Genomic DNA, 21,537 nt, shown 5'->3' on the forward strand with positions numbered 1-21,537 from the left:
TTCTGAAAATCTAAATACATAACATCAACCAATTCTCCTTTGTGTATTTTGCTTGTTATTTCTTCAAGGAATTCCAACAGATCTGTCAGGCAAGATTTTCTCTTGAGGAAACCATGCTGACTACAGCCAATTTTATTATGTGCCTCCAAGTACCCTGAGACCTCATCCTTAATAATCGCCTCCAACATCTTCCCAACCACTGAGGTCAGTCTAACTGGCCTATAGTTTCCTTTCATCTGCCTCCCTCTCTTGAAGAGTGGAGTTCTGGAAGCATTCCAGAATCAGTGATTCTTGAAAAAACATTACTAATGCCTCCACAATCATTTCAGGCACCCCCTTCGGAACTCTGGGGTGTACACCATATGGTCCAGGTGACTTATCTACCTTCAGACCTTTCAGTTTCCCAAGAACCTTCTCTTCTAGTTACGGCAACTTCACTCACTTCACGACCCCTGACACCTGGAACTTTCACCATACTGCTAGTGTCCTCCACCGTGAAGATTGATACAGAGTACTTATTCAGTTTGTCTGTCATTTCATTGTCCCCCATTACTACCTCTTCAGCATCAGTTTTCAACGTTCCCTGAATGCACTTTAAAATTTTCACCTCCTCTAGGACTATCATAATGAAATGATCCCAGTTGATATTGTGGAAATTCGAACTCCAAGGCATGCATCCCTACTACTCTTAAGCCTCTCTACCATATGTCTACATATCTGCTGCACTTTCTCCTGCTCACTGGTAGGAAGCCTGTAGAATAGCCCAAGCAAAGTGATTACCATCTTTCTGCTCCTAAGCTCTGCTCATGCGACCACTTTAGAAGAACCTCCCAGAACATTCTCCTTCTCTAAAACAATAATAGACTCCTTAATCAGTACCCACCTCCTATTTTCATCCATATCTTGTCTGCCTACAGATCCACTTACTTTTCCTTCCATATTTGACTTTATCACCTATATTTACTCTGTGTTCTTGTTCATTCTGTTACATATCCTGTGAGCATGATGTAATGGTCTCATGCTATTGGAATGATGTAATGGTCTTGTGATAATGGGGTGATGTGATGTCACGTGATGGCATGGTATAAAAGAAAAAGCCCACCACGGTGATGCAGTTCTCACTTTTATTTTGAGTGTAACATTGTTGCCAGTAGTTTCACCAATCACTGCCAGTTTTTGTGTGTTGCACCATTGTTTTCCTTTACAGTCCAGTATCGGAGAGTGAAGACATTACCAGAGTTATCCGAGCAAAGGATTGGGTAGAGTTAATGTCGTTCAGCTTCTTAGCAATGATCGACCTTTTTAATCTTCGTTCGGGAATTGTGGCATGCACATTTGAGTAAAACCCCTGCCAGGGTGGGAAGGTTTGTGCAGTGACCACCCTCCAGACAAAACGTCAGTTCTTTATTTCTTCGTGATTCCTTTGGACAAGGAATCTCTCGGCTGAGATCAACAGATTCGTTATTGCCTCGAAGAAATCGTTGTTTCTGGGAAGTCTCTCCTTAATGACTATAAATCACATGGACTTTTGAATTTACCACTTTAAGTCTGTGCTTGGATGAGAACTCTTTAAGAACAGTTTATAAGTTTGACTGTTTGATATAGTCACCTAACTGTTAACTTCCAGTTAAATTAGTCATACGTTTAGTTTTCGATGTTTTGAGCAGAGGTTAATAAATATTGTTGTTTGTTTATATAACCTGACTCAATTTCATATCCATTGTTGCTGGACACGTGACAATTCAAATTAGGTAGATCAACAGATGAGTTAAATCTCTTCAGAACCTCCTGTGTTCCTTGGATATCAACCTCAGGTTTTATTTATTCACATAACCCAAGAATCTTAACTCTGGAGATATTTTCATAAATATTTTCCACATATTTTCTATTCAAATTGTGTATTTTCTCTACAATGTGTTGGCAAGAACTGTACCTAATACTGAACTAGCATGTTACAAATGGTCATCATAACTTTAGTTGTTCTGGTATGTTCTTATTGGTGATCACTGCCTGGCACTGTTAAAGAACAAAGATAACAGGCTTGCACACAGCTAAACAGGAAAATGTTATTGAAAGGCTATCCTGTGCAGGCAAGCCAACATCCTCACAGAGTGTAATAATCAGAAGCCAAGAAACACTTTGGTACTCTTCTAACGAAAACAAACAATACAATTACTGAGGTGTGGATAGATGTAAATGCAAATAATGTCACATTTTCAATTACATTTCCATATGATATAATTTAACACAGCCTCAACTGTGATCAGTTAGTCGTCAAAATAATATGGACTGAGTAAACTCTTCTGAAAATTTTAATCAATGAAATCTACTTCTGTCTTCCAAGTTGTACAGGAATTCCCCAGGACTGCAGTTTCCTTTACCACCCTTCCTCAGAATTATATTCTATACATATTACAATGCTTTACCTTAATAGTCTTTTGCACTTAATTGTATGCAGGAAATACTGCGTCTCTTTCCACAGTTCACAGAAACCTACAATATTTACGGCACAGAAAACAGTTTGGCCCTTTGTGCCCAAGCTGGATCTCTACTAGAGCAACACACAAATTCTACTGTCTAGCTCGTTCCTTAAGTTGCAAGCTTTTCCTTACACTAATTATCCAAAACCCTCTTGGCCATAGTGAACAGGTCAGGGATGTGTCAGGGACGTGTCAGGGACAGCACAGATTATATCCACAGCATTCTAAATGGGAGGGTGAGCAGCCTGAAGTAACAGTACATGAGGCCATAAGACATTGGAGCAAAATTAGGCTATTCGGCCCATCAAGTTCACTCCGCCATTCCAAAATGGATGAGTTATTACCCCTCACAAGACTATTCTTCTGTCTTCTCTCTGTGACCATTGACACCTTGACTAGTCAAGAATCTATCAACCTCTGCTTTAAATATAGACTAATAACTTGGCCTCCACAGCCATATTTGGCAATGAATTCCACAGATTTACTCTAGTTAAAAAAATGCTTCCTCACATCTGTTTTAAATAGACATCCCTCTATTCTAAGGCAGGGCCTAGACTTCCCTTCTATAGCAAACATCCTCTCAACATCCACTGTATCAAGTCCTTTCAATATTTGATAGGTTTCAATGAGATACCCCTTCATTCTTCTCAGCTCCAGTGATTACAGACCCAGAGCCATCAAATGCTCCTCATACGTTAACTCTGGACCTGCAAGTTAACCTTTAGGGAATCCTGCACAAGGACTCCCAAGACCCTTTGAACCTCTGATTTTTCAATTTTCTCCCTATTTAGAAAATAGTTTATACCTTCCTTCCAGCTAACACAGTGCATGACCGGGCACTTATTTGCACTATATTCCTGCTGACCAAAATTAACAACAGTGAAAAAGAATGGAGGTGGACATGTTGTGAGACTCTCCTTGTTGCTGCCATTTTGTGAACTGCTTGAACTGATTTCCTGTTCTGGAAAAAGTTTTCTGCTAATGACCTGCTAAACCTGAGACCATTCTCAAACAAGTAGCTGTTCATTATGTAAAGTCACCAGCTTGCATGAGGAGCAATCTGTAATCTCTTTAGGCTCAGTGTCTGGGTCACCTAGTTTGAACTAGTCAGAGTTGAAAAGAACAAAAGGCACGAGGAGGAGGGCAAAAGCCATAGAAACATACTGGTTATAACCCTGGCCCAGAGCCAATAAGAAGGTGACCCAAGTTGGTCAGGTGACCTCAAGCCAATGAGTCTGAAGTGCAACATTTTAATTGGTGAGGAAAGAGTACAAGAATGACAGACTTTGAATGCAAAAGAGGGACAGATCTCTGGAGAAGAACCATCACAGATCACTGAAGTAAATAACCCCACGTCAGACATGTGATTAGTCTGGGTACACCTGGCCTGCGCAGACTCCTTTCCCCAGTATTACCTTTTCTGTTCTTTGACTGTTCAGGAGGGTCAGGAAAACTTAGTAGTTGTACACACCGGTATTGGGTTTTATAAATTCGCATGCTTTTTAGTCGTCAGTAAATACAGATTCTAACTGATTATTAATACTAAGGGGCAATCGTTGTAATAGAATCCCAAGTCCCTTTGAACCTCTGATTTTTAAATTTTCTCCGTATTTAGAAAACTGTCTATGCTTTTGATGCTGTTATCAAAGAGCACGGCCAGATGTTTCACAACACTATATTCTATCCATTTTCCCAATCTGTCTAAATCTTTCTGCAGATTCCCTGCTTCCTCAACACCTCCTGCCCCTCCACGTATCTTTGTATCATCTGCAAACTTGCCACAAAATTATCAGTTCCATCATGCACAGATGGATATATAACTTGAAAAGCAGACCAAACACTTATTTGTGCAGAACACTACTAGTCACTGGCAGCCAATCAGAAAAGACCTCCTTGATTTCCACTCTTTGCGTCCTACCAGTCAGCCAATCTTATATCCATGCTAATATCTATCCTGTAATATCATGGTCTCTTATCTTTTGAAGAATCTCATGAGTAGCCCCTTGCCAAAGGCCTTCTAAAAATCAAATTACGCAACATCCTCTGACTCTCTTTTGTCTATTCGGCTTTTTATTTCTTTAAAGAATTCCAACAGATTTATCCAGCAACATTTCCCCTAAAGTAAACCTGCTGACTTTGGCCTATTTTATCATGTTCTTCCATCCTTTATAATGGACTCCAATATCTTCTGAATCATTGAAGTCAGGCTAACTAGCTTATAATTTCCTTTCTCCAACTTCCTTCCCTCCTTAATGGGTTGCGTGACATTTGCAATTTTAGAACCATTCCAGAATCTAGTCATTCTTGAAAGATCACTACTAATGCCTTCAGCTTCCTCTTTTAGAACAGTGGGCCAGAGGTCCATCTGGTCCAGGTGACTTATCTACCTTCAGACCTTTCAGTTTCCCAAACACATTCTCCTCATTAATAGCAACTACACTCACTTCTGCCTCCTGACACTCTTGAATTTATGGTATAATGTTAGTGTCTTCCACAGTGAAGACTGACACAAAATTCTTCTTCAGGTCATCTCCCAGTTCTTTGTTCCCCATTACTATCACTTCAGTGTCATTTTCCAGTGGTCCAATATCCACTTTCATCTTTCTTTTACTCTCTATATATCTGAAAAGTGTATTGTATATTTTTATATTACTGGAGAGCTTACCTTCATTTTTAATCTTTTCTCTCCTTATGTCTTTTCAGTTGGTTTTAAAGCTTCCCAATCATCTACCTTTCCACTAGTTTTTGCTATATTACATGCCCTCCACTTTGCTTTTATGCTGTCCTTGACTTCCCTTGTCAGCCACTGTTCCCTCTTCCTCCCTTTAGAATAGTTCCTCTTCTTTGAGATGAAACTATCCTGCACCTTCCAAGTTGATCACACAAACTCTAGCCATTCCTGCTCTGCTGTCATTCTTGCTGGTGTTCTTCTCCAATCAACTTGGCCAGCTCTTCCCTCATACTTCTGTAATTCCCTTTAATCCACTATAGTACAGATACATCCAGTTGTAGCTTCTCCTCAAACTGCAGAGTGAATTCGATCATATTATGATCACTGCCTCCAAAGGATTCCTTTAATTTAGGGCCCCTAATCTGGGTCGCTACACTCAGAATTGTCATTCCACCACTGGATTCAATCAAAAGCTGCTCTAATAAGCCATCTCTTAGGCATTCTACAAATTCTTCTCTTGGGATCCAGCACCAACCGGAATTTCTCAATCTACCTGCATATCGAAATGCCCCATGACTATCACAACATTGCATTTTTACATGACTTTTCTATCTCCCATTATAATTTCTTGTCATGAGCCATGGGGCCTATTACACCTGCATTTGTTGTCTTATCTAGAGTTTTTAAGCCCTTGTGCTTTCTGTTTAGTTTGACTGGCACAAGTTTTCCACGTACTGTGATTATTTAAAGCAGACTCCCATTAGCACTTATCGCAAGGTCGCTGTGTTTTGAGAATGATTTGTCTCATGGTGTCACTATTGATGTTCTGCAGGAATTCCTATGAAAAAAACTCTTGTTTCTGTCTTTACTTGGGAGTCTGTCATTCCTCCGCACCTGGTTCAGTCACCTGTCACCACACACACCACGATATTTATTGCCACATCCTGGCTATTATTCAAGACCTGCAATATAACTCTCATTAGCATCTTTTTACTTTTGGAGTTTCTTAACTCTATGCACAAGGATTCTACTTCTTCTGATCTTATGTCACCACTGTCGTAAGGATTTGATTTCATTTTTTATCAACAGAGCCACCCCACCTTCTCTGCCTACCTGCCTAGCCTTTTGATACAATGTGTATCCTTCAATGTTAACCTTCAAACTATGATCTTCTTTCAGGCATGACTCAGCAATGCCCACAACATCATACCTACAAATCTCTAACTGCACTACAAGATCATCTACTTTATTCCGTATACTGTGTGCATTCAAATATAAAAACTTTAATCCCTTTTTCATCATTCTTTTTGATTTTGACCCCTGTTACACTTTAACTCATCCCACCGACTGCAATTTTGCCCTATCATCTGCCTGTCCTTCACAGTCTCACTACACACTGTATCTAGTTGTATACCAACTGTCCCATTCTCAGCCCTATCACTCTGGTTCCCATCCATCTGCCAAATTAGTTTAAATCCTCACTAATACTCTAACAAACCTGCCACAAGAATATTGGACCCCCCGAATTCAGGGGTAACCCATCCTTTTTGTACAGGTCATATCTCCCCCAGAAGAGATCCCTAAAGATCCAGAAATTGGAAACCCTGCCCACTGCATCAGTTCTTCTGCCACATTCATCTGCCAAATCATCCTATTCTTACACTTACTGCCACTTGGGAGAGGCAGCAGTCCTGAGATTACTACCCTGGAGATCCTGCATTTCAGCGCTCCCTATATTCTCTCTTCAGGACCTCCTCCCTTTTTCTACCTATGTCGTTGGTACCAAGATGGACCATGACTTCCGTCTGTTTGCCCTTCCCCTTTAGAATGCTGTGGACCTGATCCGAGTCATCCCCGACCCTGGCACCTGGGAAGCAGCACATCATTTGCATGTCTCTTTCACATCCACAGAATCTGCCGTCTGTTCCTCTAATTATGGAATCCCCTATAACTGCTACACTCCTCTTCTTCCTCATTCCCTTCTGAGACAGACTTGGTGCCAACATCAGGTTGCCCCAGGTTTCCTCGGTAAGACGTACCCCCCTCCCCCAACAGTATACTTATTATTGAGGGGAAAGGCCACAAAAGGGTATCCTGCACTGGCTCCCTATTCCTTTTCCCTTTCCTGAAAGTCACCTAGATACCTCCCCCCCCCACCACAATTTAAAGGTGACTCCCTCCTTGGAATTCCTATCTATCACCTCATAATTTTCCCATATAAACAGTAGGTCATCCAGCTGCAGCTCCAATTGTATAACATAAGGAGCTGCAGCATGGGCACTTTGTGCAAATGTAGATATCAGGGAGTCTGGAGGGCTCTCAAAGTTCCCACGTCTCACACAAGGAACATACCACTAAGTCTTGACCCATTCTCAGTACACTAGCTATGTACTAACGGAAAGAAAAACTTACTAGAAACATACTTGCCCAAACTTGTTCTCACCTAAGTCTGTTAAGCCAAAGCCTGACCACCCTAACAACACGTAATAACAACACGTAATGTCAACACATAATAGTCACTCTGCTTACACCCCCCTTCTTTTTATTGACACCTGCCAAGTGCCTAATATATCATTATGGCTTCTGTCTAAAGACAATGCTAATATCATCCCTAGGGCCTCTGAAACTTCTTCCTAGCTTCTAGCAATATTCTGTGATATATTTGCTCAGGTCCTGAAAACTTATCCATATTAATGCAATCTCAATGGCTCTCCACACGGCTTTAGACCACCTGGACAACACAAACACACATGTCAGGATGCTGTTCATCTATTATAACTCAGCATTTAATACCATCATTCCCACAATCCTGATTGAGAAGTTGCAGAACCTGGGCCTCTGTACCTCCCTGTGCAATTGGATCCTCCACTTCCTAACCAGAAGACCACAATTTGTGCAGACTGGTGACAACATATCCTCCTCGCAGATGATCAACACTGGTGCACCTCAGAGGTATGTGTTTAGCCCGCTGCTCTACTCTCTATATACACATGACTGTGTGGCTAATAGCTCAAATACCATCTATAAATTTGCTAACGATACAACCATTGTTGGTAGAATCTCAGGTAGTGACAAGAGGGCGTACAGGAGTGAGATATGCCAACTAGTGAAGTGGTGCCACAGCAACAACCTGGCACTCAACATAAGTAAGATGAAAGAGCTGACTGTGGACTTCAGGAAGGGTAAGACGAAGGAACACATACCAATCCTCATAGAGGGATCAGAAGTAGAGAGACTGAGCAGCTTCAAGTTCCTGGGTGTCAAGATCTCTGAGGATCTAACCTGGTCCCAACATATCGATGCAGTTATAAAGAAGGCAAGTCAGTGCTATACTTCATTAGGAGTTTGAAGAGATTGGCATGTTAACAAATACACTTAAAAATTTCTATAGGTGTACCGGGGAGAGCATTCTGATATGGGGGGGGGAGTGCTACTGCATAGCACTGAAAGGGATTACAGAGGGTTGCAAATCTTGTCAGCTGTATCTTGGGTACTAGCCTACAAAGAACCCAGGACATCTTCAGGGACTGGTGTCTCAGAAAGGCAACGTCCATTATTAGGGACCTCCAGCAACCAGGGCATGTCCTTTTCTCACTGTTACCATCAGGTAGGAGGTACAGAAGCCTGATGGCACTCGCTCAGCGATTCAGGAACAGCTTCTTCCATTCTGCCTTCCAATTCCTCAATGGACATTGAACCCTTGGACATTTACCTCACTTTCACTTTAATATACAGTATTTCTGGTTTTTGCACGATTTTTAATCTATTCTATATATATATATATACTGTAATTGATTTCCTTATTTATTTATTATTTTTTCCTTCTATATTATGTATTGCATTAAACTGCTGTTGCTAAGTTATCAAATTTCACATCACATGCTGCTGATAATAAACCTGATTCTAATAATTCTGAAGACCTCCTTTATTGACATTTAGGTATGTTCCCAGATAGCACATTTCATTTCCCTAATTGCTTACCCTTTTGCTCCTAATATATTTGTAGAATGTCTTGGGTAACTCGTATAGCTTACCTCATAATATGTTTTTGACCTCCTGATTTCATTTTAAGCTTACTTCTACTTCCCTTATATTTCTTCAGTCATTTGCTTGATCCCAGCTGCTTAGACCTCTCATACCCTCCTACTTTTTCCTGACTGGAAATTGAACCTCATTAATCAAGATTCCTTAATCCTGTCAGCCTTGCCCTTACTCTAACAGGAATATTCTGTCCCTGAACTCTCCAGTCCTCTTACTACTTTGAAAGCCCTCCACTGCCAGAATACACTTTAACGGTAAGCAGCTATTCGTGAACAACTTTTTCAAACACTTGTCTGGTGCCTTCAGAATTGGCATTTCCCCAATTTATGACCGTAATTTATGGATCAGTCCTATTCTTTTCCCATAAATATTTCAAAACTAATAGAGTTATGGTTACTGCTGCCAAAGTGCTCTGCCACCGACATTACACTCATTTGCTCTCATTACGTTCATTTGCTGTGACTCACTTCCCAACAGAACATCTTGTTTTCCCATCCCTCTGTGTGGCAATTGATGTATTCTTTGGAAAACCATTCTGGGCACATTTAACAATCTCTGTCCATCCAAGCCCAGTACCAGTCAATATGAGGAAAGATAAAATCACTGAAAAAAATAACCCTATTATTCTTACAGCCATTTGTGGATTCCTCACATATTTGAACAGAAAATACAGAGCAGAACAGCACTTGACAAACCATTCAGCCCTCGATGCCGTTCTCATCTTGACGCTAAGTTATACTTAATGTCCTCCTCCTGTTTATGATGCATATCCCTCCATTCCCCTCATATTCATGTGTATACCAAAAAGCCTCTTAAACTCCACCAAACTGCCTGTTTCTACTACTATCCATGAGAGCACATTCCAGTCACCTACCTCATTCTGCATAAAAAATTGTGTCCATTGCATCACCATTAAACATCCCCCCTGTATTATACATACTGAGTATGTATGTACTCTGGTATTTGACATTTCTATCTTGGAAAAATGCCTCTGACTATCTAACTTATCTATGTCTATAATTAAAAAAACTTCTGGGAATTCTTCCCTCATCCTCTGATGCTCTAATGAGAACAAACCAACTTTGTCAAACCTTACCATCTACCTCATATCCTCTAATCCAGATAGCATCTTGGTAAACCTGTTTTTGCACCCTTTACACTGTCTACAACAAGTTTCTATAACAATGAGACCAAAGCTGCACACAATACTCCAAGTGCAGTAAGAACAAAGTTTTATAAAGCTGTAACATAATTTCCCAAATCTTATACTCAACAAACCTATCAATGAAGACAAGCATTCCATATGCCCTTTTCACCACCTTTTGTACTCGCATAGCCACTTTCAGGGAACTACGAACCTGGACTCAAAGATCCATCTGTACCTCAATGCTAAGAAATTGCCCATCATTAATGAGATACTGTCTCTTATTTAACCTCCCAAAGTGCAACACCTTATTTTGCCTAGATTAAATACCATCTGCTACTCCTACGCCCATATCTGTAACCGATCTACTTTATGTCCTACTGTATTCTTTGATAGCTCTTTACAATGTCCAAATATCCATCAATCTTGGGAGTCATGAACAAACTTGTTAGTCCACCCATTTACACTTTCATCCAAATCATTGATATACCTATATATCACAAACAATTGCGTTCGCACCACCAATCATTGCAGAACACCACTAGTTACGCACCTGCGGCCAGGTTAGCAGCCTCCTATCCCTACTATCCGCCTTCTATGGACAACGACAAACTCATTGAAAGAAATCTTGAGGGACAAGAGTTATTTGTATTTTGAAAGGTGAGCACTGATCATGAAATCACATTTAACAAATGGGACTGAGTTTCTTTTAAGGGGTAACCAAGAGGATTGTCAAGAGCAGGTTGTAGATGTTGTCTACAGGGCAAGGTCCCTAAATGTTAGATCACATGGGTTCTAGGATGAATTATCAAATGAGATACATAACTAGCCTGATGAGAGGAGACTAAAGGTAATAGGGGACTGTTTTTCCAAATTGAGACCTTTGAAGAGCTCAGGAGGAATCAGTGTTGTATCATTTGTTATTTGTCATGCGCATTAATAAGCAGTAAAACAAATGCAAGAGAACACTTAAGGGGGAGATCTGGAGGGTAAAAATACAACAAGAGGTTGCTCTAGCAGCCATTGCTGCTCTGCAGTCATCCTTGCTAGTGTCCCCTGCCAACTCCTCTCTTATGACGCTGTAATACTGATACATCTGACTCTCGCTTCTCCCTCTCAAATTGCGGTGATCACTGTCTCCTAAGGCTTCCCTTACCTTAAGCTCCCTAATCTGAAACAGATTTATTATCACCAATATGTGACGTGAAATTTGTTAACTTAGCAGCAGCAGTTCAATGCAATACATAATCTAGCAGAGAAAAATAATAATAAAATAAAATGATAATAAATAATCAAGTAAATCACTTACATATATTGAACAGATTTTTAAAAAACAGGCAAAAACAAAAATACTCTGTATTTAAAAAAAGTGAGGTAGTGTCCAAAGATTCAATCCATTCAGGAATTGGATGGCAGAGGGGAAGAAGCTGTTCCTGAATTGCTGAGTGTATGCCTTCTGGCTTCTGTACCTCCTACCTGATGGTAACAGTGAGAAAAGGGCATGCCCTGGTTGCTGGAGGTCCTTAATAATGGAAACTGCCTTTCTGAGACACCGCTTCCTGAAGATGTCCTGGGTACTTTGAAGGCTAGTGTCCAAGATGGAGCTGACTAGATCTACAAACTCCTGCAGCTTCTTTTGGTTCTGTGCAGTAGCTGCTCCATATCAGACAGTGATGCAGCCTGTCAGAATGTCCTCCCCAGTGCATCTATAGAAGTTTTTGAGTGTATTTGTTGACATGCCCAATCTCTTCAAACTCCTAATAATTATAGCCACTATCTTGCCTTCTTTATAACTACATCGATATGTTGGGACCAGGTTAGATCCTCAGAGATCTTCACACCCAGGAACTCGAAACTGTTCACTCTTTCCACTTGATCCCTCTGTGAGGATTGGTATGTGTTCCTTCGTCTTACCCTTCCTGAAGTCCACAATCAGCTCCTTCGTCTTATTCACGTTAAGTGCCAGGTTGTTGCTGAGGCACCACTCCACTAGTTGGCATATCTCACTCTTGCATGCCTTCTCATCACCACCTGAGATTCTACCAACAATGGTTGTATTGTCCGCAAACTTGTAGATGGTATTTGACCTATGCCTAGCCAAGCAGTCATGTGTACATAGACAGTAGAGCAGTGAGCTAGGCACACAACCCTGAGGTGCGCCAGTGTCGATCGTCAGCAAGGCGGATTTGTTATCACCAATCCACACAGATTGTGGTCTTCCAGTTAGGAAATCGAGGATCCAGTTGCAGAGGGAGGTACAAAGGCCCAGGTTCTGCAACTTCTTAACCAGGACTGTGGGTATCAAACCCAGTTCATTACACAACACCCAATCTGCAGTAACTGATCCCCATAGTGGGCTTAACCACAAACTGCTCTAAAAATCAAAAAACACCCAAAAACTAATTCTCCTACCTACACTATGTCCATATCCCACGATCTTCCTTGCATCCATGGCCCAAAATGTCTCTAAAAAGCCTCTAATGTATTTGCCTCTACTACCATACCAGACATCCATAAATCTCTTAAGTAAATATCTTACCCCTCACATCCCCTTTGAACCTACCCCCTCTCACCTTCAATGCATGCCCTCTGGTATTAGACACTGGAAAACAGATACACTCTGTCTACTCTATGCCTCTTATAATCTTATAAACCTCTGTCAGATCTCCCCTCAGCCTTTGCCACTCCAAAAATAAAACACCCAAGTTTGTCCAGCTTCTCAAAATAGCACATGTCCTCTAAGCCAGGCAGCATCCCAGTAAACCTCTTCAGCATCCTCTCCAAAGCCTCAACGTCCTTCCTAGTGGGGTGAGCAGAACTGCATGCAATATTCCAAATGTGGCCTAACCAAAGTTTTATAAAGTTGTAGGAGGGAAAATTCAAAAATCAAAGGTGTAAAGGGACTTGGAAGTCCAGTTTAAGTTGGTGGTGAGGAAGGTAAATGCAATGTTAGCCTTCATTTCAAGAGCATTAGAATATAAAAGCAAGGATTTAAGGTTGAGGCTTTATAAGGCACTGGTGAGGCCTCACTTGGAGTATTTTGAGCAGTTTTTGGTCTATCATTTAAGAAAGAATGTGCGGACACTGGAAAGTGTTCAGAAGAGTTCACGAGAAAGATTCCAGAAATTAAAGGCTTAATGTATGAGGAAATGAGGGAATCTCATTGAAACCTATTGAATGTTGAAACACCTAGATAGAATGGATTTGAAAAGGATGTTTCCTATGGTGGGAGTCGAATACCAGAGGACACAGCCTCTGAATAGAGAATTCAGAATAGAGATGAGAAGGAATTTACTTAGCCAGAGGGTGCTGAACATGTGGAATTTGTTCCTGTAGGTGGTTGTGCAGATTAGGTCATTGGGTGTATTTAAAGCAGAAGTAGCTAGGTACTTGATTAGTCAAGGTGTGAAAGGTTACAGGGAGAGGGCAGGAGAATGGGGTTAAGAAAAAATGGATCAGCCATGGGTAGCATTACTGATGCTACTCAGGAGAGTTTAAGTTAGTTTTGCAGGGGGCTGGGAACCAGAGCCCCAGGTCATTAAGGGAAGCATTGGACCAAAAGGTAGTCAGGGTTAAGTATTGAAAGACAAAATTGAAATAACGTGTATAATGGTTCAGATAGTTTGAAGTGTGCATATTTTAATGCTAGGAGTATTACGGGTAAGAGTGATGAACTCAAAAGCACGGTTCAGTACATGGAACCACGATGTTGTAGCCAATACTGAAACTTGTTTGAGAGCTACACTCACGGCTACATTGAGAGGATACATAATGGAGGGGTCAGACACAGTCCATCTGGGTGGAAGCCAGGAACAGGAAGGGTGCAATCACACTAATCCGATTGTACTACAGACCCCTAATAGCCACCAGGACATTGAGGAACAGATATGTAATCAGATTAAGACAATCAATCAATGTTCTGTACCTGGATTTTCAGAAGGCCTTTGACAAGATGCCACACATGAGGCTGCTTAACAAGCTATGAACTCATAAGAATTACGGGAAATATTCTAGAATGGATAAGTGAGTGACTGATTGGTAGGAGGCAAAGAGTGGAAAAAAAGGGAGCCTTTTCTGGTTGGTTGCCAGTGACTAGTGGTGTTCTACAGGAGTCTGTGTTGAGACTGATTCTTTTTACGTTATATGTCAATGATTTGGATGATAGAATTGATGGCTTTGTTGCAAACTTTGCAGATGGTACAAAGATAGGTGAAGGGCAGGTAGTTTCGAGGAAATCGGGAGGCTACAGAAGGACTTAGACAGATTAGGAGAATGGGCAAAAAAGTGGCAGATGAAATACAGGTCAGGAATTGTATGGTCATGCACCTTGGCAGAACTGAAAGGTTTGACTATTTTCTAAATGGAGAGAAAATACAAAAATCATAGGCACAAAGGATTTGGGAGTCCTTGTGCAAGATTCCCTAAAGGTTAATTTGCAAGTTAAGTCTGTGGTGAGGAAGACAAATGTGATGTTAGCATTCATTTCAAGAGGACTAGAAAATAAAAGCAAGAATGTAATGTTGATTCTTAATAAAGCACTGCTGAGGCTCATTGGAGTATTGTGTGCTGCTTTGGGCCCCTTATGTTAGAAAGGATGTGCTGAAACTGGAGAGAGCTCAAAGGAGGTTCACAAAAATGATTCCACGATTAAACAGCTTGTCAGATGAAGAGCATTTGATGGCTCTGGGCCTGTGTTCACTGGAACTTAGAAGTATAAGTGGTGACCTAGTTGAAATCTAATGAATGGTGAAAGGTCTTGATAGAGTGGATGTCGAGAGAGTGTTTCCGATGGTGGGAGAGTCTAAGACCAGAGGACACAGTCTCAGAATAGAGGGGCATTCTTTTAGAACAGAGATGAGGAGGAATTTCTTTAGCCAGAGAGTGGTGAATCTGTGGAATTCATTGCCACAGGCAGCTGTGGAGGCCAATTCTTTATGTATATTTAAGATAGAGGTTGATAGTTTCTTGATAGGTCAGGGCATGAAGGAATACAGGGAGAAGGCAGGAGATTAGGGCTGAGAGGATAGATGGATCAGCCATGATTAAATGGCGGAGCAGACTTGATGGGCCAAATGGCCTAATTCAGCTCCTATATCTTATGGTCTTATGAAGGAAATGTGTTAAGATAATAGGGTTGCTTTCTGGGGGCATTTCAACTTCCCTAATATAAACTGGGACCTTCTTAGTGTAAGGGGTTTAGATGGGGCAGAATTTTGCTAAGTGTATCGAGGAAGATTTCTTAAATCAATATGTAGATGGTCCTACGAAAGGAGGGGCCATACTGGACCTGGTGTTGGGTAATGAGCCTGGCCAGGTGACTGAGCTTTCAGCGGATGAACAGTGACCACAACGCCTTACCTTTCAGGATAGCTATAGATAAGAATAGGTATGGCCTTTGTGGGAGAGCTTTAAACTGGAGTAGGGCAAACTATGAGGGCATTAGGCAGGCACTAAGAGAAGTTAATTGGGAACACCTTTTTTCTGGCAAGTCCACACAGACACGTGGAGGGTGTTTAATTATCAATTGCACAGAGTACAGGAAAAGTATGTTTCTTTTAGAAGGATGGACAAGGATGGAAAGATAAGAAAACTTTGGATGTCCAGAGGGGTGATGAATTTACGCTAGAAGGAAAAGGAAAAGTATGTAAAGTTTCGAAGTTAGGATCAAACGGAGCACATGAGGAGTAGAAAGAAGCTAGAAAAGAACTTTGTTGCTGGGTGCATTCACCATTTTGTGTCAAGTTTGTGATTAAACAAGAGAGAGTGTAGAAAAAATTCACAAGAATCTTGCCAGGATTAGAGGTCTTGAGTTATAGGAGTTAATTGGAAGATGTGAGTTGTAAGGAGACATTAAATAAACTAGCTCTGTTTTTTGGGAGTGAAGGAGACTTTGACATGACAGAGATATATAAATTACGAGAATTTTATCTATTTAGAGATAGTGTGAAACAGGGCCTTCCGACCTAATGAGCAGCACCGCCGAACAACCCACCTAATTAACCCTAGCCTAATTACAGAACAATTTACAATGACCAATTAAACTACTAACCAGTTCATCTTTGGACTGTAGGAGGAAATCAGAGGAGCTGTAGAAAATCCATGGAATCACGAGGAGAGCATACAAACTCCTTAGAGATGGTGCCAGAATTGAACTCCAAACTCTGAAATGCCCCAAGCTGTAATAACGTCACACTGACTGCTACACTACCGCTCCTGGTGGTCAACCATTTTAAGTTCAATCCCCATTCCCATTCAGACATGTCACTACCATGGCTTCCCTTACTGCCATGATGAAGTTTCTCACAGGTTGGAAGAGTAACACCTCATATTCCATCTGGGTAGCCTCAAACCTGATGGCATGAACATTGATTTCTCAAGCTTAGTAACTTGTCTCCCTCCTCTTCTTTCTTCACCCATTCCCCACTCTGGCTCCCTATTTAACTCTTCTCTACTCCTCACCTGCTTATCACCTCCCCTGGTACCCCCACCCTTTCCTTTCTCCCATGGCCCACTCTCCTCTCCTACCAGATTCATAGACAGGATAGATATCCTGAGTCAATTTCCCATTTTACAGGTGTTAAAACTGGAGGGCATGGGCTTAAGGAGAGAGGGAGGAGATTTAAGCTGAGAAGAAAAGGTTTAAAGGGGATCTGAGGGATAAATTATTCACACAAAGAGCAGTTGGTACCTGGAATAAGCTGTTTGAGCTGGTGGCAGAAGGCAGCTGGACAACTACTTCGAAGAATAAGGCTTAGAGGAATATTGTATTAATACAGGCATGCAGGATTAGTCTACACAGGCCAGCAACAGACACAGAGGGTTAAAGGGCCTGTTCCTACGCTATACAACTCTATGACTACCATGAATTCGCTTCCTCAGGAAGTAATGGAGGATGAATCAGTGAACATTTTCAAGACTGAGATTGACGTATTTTGATCAGAGGGACAAGAAAGATTGGGGAAGCAAGAAAGAAAATGTTGATGAAGCGGTTATCACAATAGTCATTATCTTGTAGGGTAACCTAATTGGTGGAAATGTACATAATTCACAACCACCGACGTGGAGCTGGGAATTCACTTTAAGAGGCTGGTCTGATGTGCTGATGTAACTATCTAAAGGGTTTTTAGTGTGCTTTGTGTTCAGATTTTGGAGTTCAATAAAATATGTTACTTCTTTTCTTAAACATAAAACACCTCACGGAGTTTTATTGGCGAAAACCTACAATCTTATTGAATGCTTTTAGTGATAATATGTAGCTTAGCACTTTCCTTGCACTTGATTCCTTTGGTCATTATTTACATTTAGTTTAAATTACCCACCTCCAATAGATGCTCATTAGTTGCTTTCATCTTTATGAATTTAGCTTGTTTATCTTCTCCCATATTTTTGATGATGGTATCCGCTGCTCGTTTCTCTTGGTCAATTTCCAGATCAATAACTTTAATCAGGTCTTCTTTCCTTTATATAAGAAAGGAACACAAACTTTTACTCTATCACAATATACAAAAGCAACAACTTTAAAAGGAATTTTTGACTTGCAACAGGTGAAGTAGCATTTATGGAAGTAGATCAGAGTTAAAATTTCAAGCCAATAATCCAGGATTTTCTCAGAAAATGAACTTGGTATTATGATTTTAAAATATGCCTGCTTATGGCGACATTATTCACATGGTGATCATTAGTTCGTTGAACTATAAATCAAGATTGCTGGCCACACTATTTCAACTGATAGTGACTGACTCTATAGACATAATTTATATGTAATTATCTTCAAATCACAGCTATTGTGGAAATTGCAGCAAAGCGAGATTTAAAATAGTGTACAAACAGAATGGAATGTAGATACTTTGTACAGCCATTCCATGTGTTGAAAGTCACTAACGCAACAGCCAAGATAATAAGCTGACAGAAACAGTGTGCAGATATAGTGCAATCACCAAGGCTGAAGAGATTCAAGGGCAGGGGTGGCCAACCATTTACATTCCATGTGTCAATTTTTTCACGCACGAGTTCAGATGCGCCATACAACTATTGTACCCACATTCAATTCTTGTAAAAATATGTTAATATACATATTTAGCATTTTTACGTGATATATTGATTTAATATAAAAACAAGATAAACATTACTTACTTAATTTAACAAATATATTTTGACTTCTTTTGATTTCTTCCCTTTTCTTAATCACATATACTTTCCGTAACTCAGACCCAAGCACTAGCTTCAGTTTTCCTTCTATTCAGTCTGATTATAGTGTCTATTAAAATCATGTCTTCTATTATGTGAGAAAGTATTTTCAAAAACAATGCACAACGGTTTTCCTGACGGACCGCTATAAATAAGAACCAATTTTCTCACTGCTCATTGAATTCACGCTGTCACTTTCTGCTTTTCTTTTGCTCATTTTCTTTTGCACTGCGATGGGTAAAAACAAGGCTTAATTTTCAAAAAAGTACAAAACAGCAAGTATTCACAAAGGACAAACAAAGCACAACTCCGTGGCGCACGAGTGTCAGTTGTAAACTGACGGGCAAAAACCTGCGGCACACTGCTGGTGCAGACGCCTGGCACCTCAGGATCAAACAAGTATCAAACCTGTATTGAACAGTTATGGAACGACTGCAGAACGAAATTCCTTCTTTCCTAGTTTGACTCATTGAACACTTTTTTTTAAATTGAAAACAGATTAATGTGAAAGAAGATAATATTCGCCAAAAGATTGCACGAAATAATAAAATCCCTAAAAATAATTGCTAAGTTTTAGATTTATTCTCGGTAAAACCCATTTCTAGCTCTAAGCACTTGAATTCTTGTTATAGATTTTTTCCTACAAATCGGTTTTTAACATAGAACATAGAACATAGAATAGTACAGCACACTACAGGCCCTTCGGCCCACAATGTTGTGCTGACCCTCAAACCCTGCCTCCCATATAAGCCCCCACCTTAGATTCCTCCATATACCTGTCTAGTAGTCTCTTAAACTTCACTGGTGTATCCGCCTCCACCACTGACTCAGGCAGTGCATTCCATGCACCAACCACTCTCTGAGTAAAAAACCTGTGAGGCAACTTTCAGGGATCTGTGGACATGTACCCCGAGATCCCTCTGCTCCTCCACACTACCAAGTATCCTGCCATTTACTTTGTACTCTGTCTTGGAGTTTGTCCTTGGTTAATACTTTTTGCATGAGTAGGTTTACTTCCTTATTGTTATCACTGGGGTGCAATGCGCCACTTCTAATCATCCAATGTGCCACTTTTGCTGCATGTGCCATAGATTGGCCATCCCTGTTCTTGGGCAACACCAGTGGCGGCGCCAGGGATTTTTTTCTTGCTGGTGCTACGGAGGGGCTGAATGATTCAGTGATGGTGCTGAGGGATGCACTGTATGTTAATATGTATTCGCAAGGCCAGACGCGTGGCGTTAAAAAGTCAATTTCAAGCATTATGTGCCTACTATAAATGCCTCTGTTAACTCACAGGCAACAGCAATTGATAGATCTAATATAGAAGTGAACTGTTACAGTGTCAACAGCATCGGAGACAACCTGGGCTACACAGAGCATAAACAAAAAAAAACAAACAGAGCATCCAAGCAACAGCAGACAACGCGAATCACGCACCAATCCCGCAATCAGCGTCAAATGCGTGCCTTTCAACTGAAAAACACAAAACGAACCCACTGCTATTTGCATTACGTAGACAGCAATGCCAAAAGATACACCGTATTAAAGTCAAATAAGGCAAACAACAGATGCAAGGCTTTACCAGGAGTTGGACAAATCGTACTCTGACCATGCAATACCTCAACTAATTTGGCTGTTAAATTTAAAACAAAAATCAACAGAATCACTGCTTGTAAGTCTAAGCAAAACCAGTAGGCTTAATAGCAGTAAATGTAATATTTTAGGATTTGCAGGAAACATAAGGACTATGGGGTATCCACCACAAAATAATAATAATAATCAGCATTAGTCTTGGCCCAAATTTTTAAAAAATCAACTGCACTCACCATTAATGTTTTCAGAGAAGCACAATCTGTCTGTTGTTGTGATTGGTGGCGAAAGCATCAATGATTTTCTGGTTGTCACTGTCTGTCCTTGCTTTTGTTTTATTTCTAGCAGACGCCGAACCTGATGTAGCTCTGCAGTCAAGTTCACTTCAGTCACTCCATAGTATTGGGCCATTGGCCAAAGACAATTCTTGTCTAGGAAGAACTTGTGTTTGGGACTCAATGCTGAGACTCTAGACAGAACACCCCCAGTCTCAATTGAGAACCATCTTTTCATTTCAGTCAGAAGTCTGTCTATAACTGGATAGAAACAGTGGTTGCGAAGGTCATCAGAGGATGTGACAGGTGTGCGTTCAGTTTGGGCCTCAGCAACAAAATCATGTAGGCGGCGGGGTGGCTGGGCCTGACTCCTTTCATGTGTTCTGTTCTGTATACCGGCCTTGACGTACAGGTCCCTAGCTCTTGTCTGAATTTCACTCCATGATTCCTCTCCCCGTTTTGCTGAGAGTGCATCGATAACAGACTAAGCCAATTCCACAGCGAATGAAAGCTCCAAACTGGGAGATTGTAGCTGGTCTGACATGAACTTGGTGATTTGGAATAAATCCTCAAACAGAGTGAGACGTAAAGCAAACTGCTCGTCAATCAGTCCATTTACAGCTCTAGCCTCCGTTTTCCTCCATGCATTTGGTTGACCCATAGTATCCTGTAGTGTAGCTAGAATGGCAGGGAGTGATTTCCTTATAGCCCACAAAGCTGTATACTGCCATGCCCAGCGTGTATCTGACAATTTCTTCAACTCCTCAGGCTGTGCAGTTGATTCCAGTTCTCTCTGTTTCTTCATAAAAAGATCGTGGGCAACAGAGTTTGAGAAGAGGTTGTAAAGCAGCTGCACAATTTCAAAAAACTCACCTGCTTGTGGTACATTGCTCACAACATCCACTAAAACAAGGTTAAGTCTGTGAGCATGGCAGTGTATATATAATGCCTGCGGGACCTCTTTCCTGAACCTCTCTTGTACCCCATTATTGCACCTGGACATCACTGCTGCCCCGTCATAACACTGACCTATACACGCGTTCTTATCAATAACACACTGGGCGAGTGTCTGTTCAATGCTTTTAAGAAGCGATTCTGCGTCTAACCCTTCTGCTGGAGTGAAGTGCAAGAATTCTTCAAGCACTGTTT

The 21,537-nt window shown here is 40.9% G+C and overlaps 1 protein-coding gene across 1 annotated transcript in view; it reads right to left on the minus strand.

Moving 5' to 3' along the window:
• Positions 1 to 21,537, minus strand: part of ift74 (intraflagellar transport 74) — a 243,963-nt gene that overhangs the window by 159,978 nt on the left and 62,448 nt on the right. Inside the window, exon 8 of the mRNA XM_072258230.1 lies at positions 17,656 to 17,794. Coding sequence (XP_072114331.1) covers positions 17,656 to 17,794 — 139 coding nt within the window. The remainder of the gene's footprint in view (positions 1 to 17,655; positions 17,795 to 21,537) is intronic.

The sequence above is a fragment of the Mobula birostris genome, chromosome 5 (assembly GCF_030028105.1).
Source record: "Mobula birostris isolate sMobBir1 chromosome 5, sMobBir1.hap1, whole genome shotgun sequence".
Taxonomy (NCBI): domain Eukaryota; kingdom Metazoa; phylum Chordata; class Chondrichthyes; order Myliobatiformes; family Myliobatidae; genus Mobula; species Mobula birostris.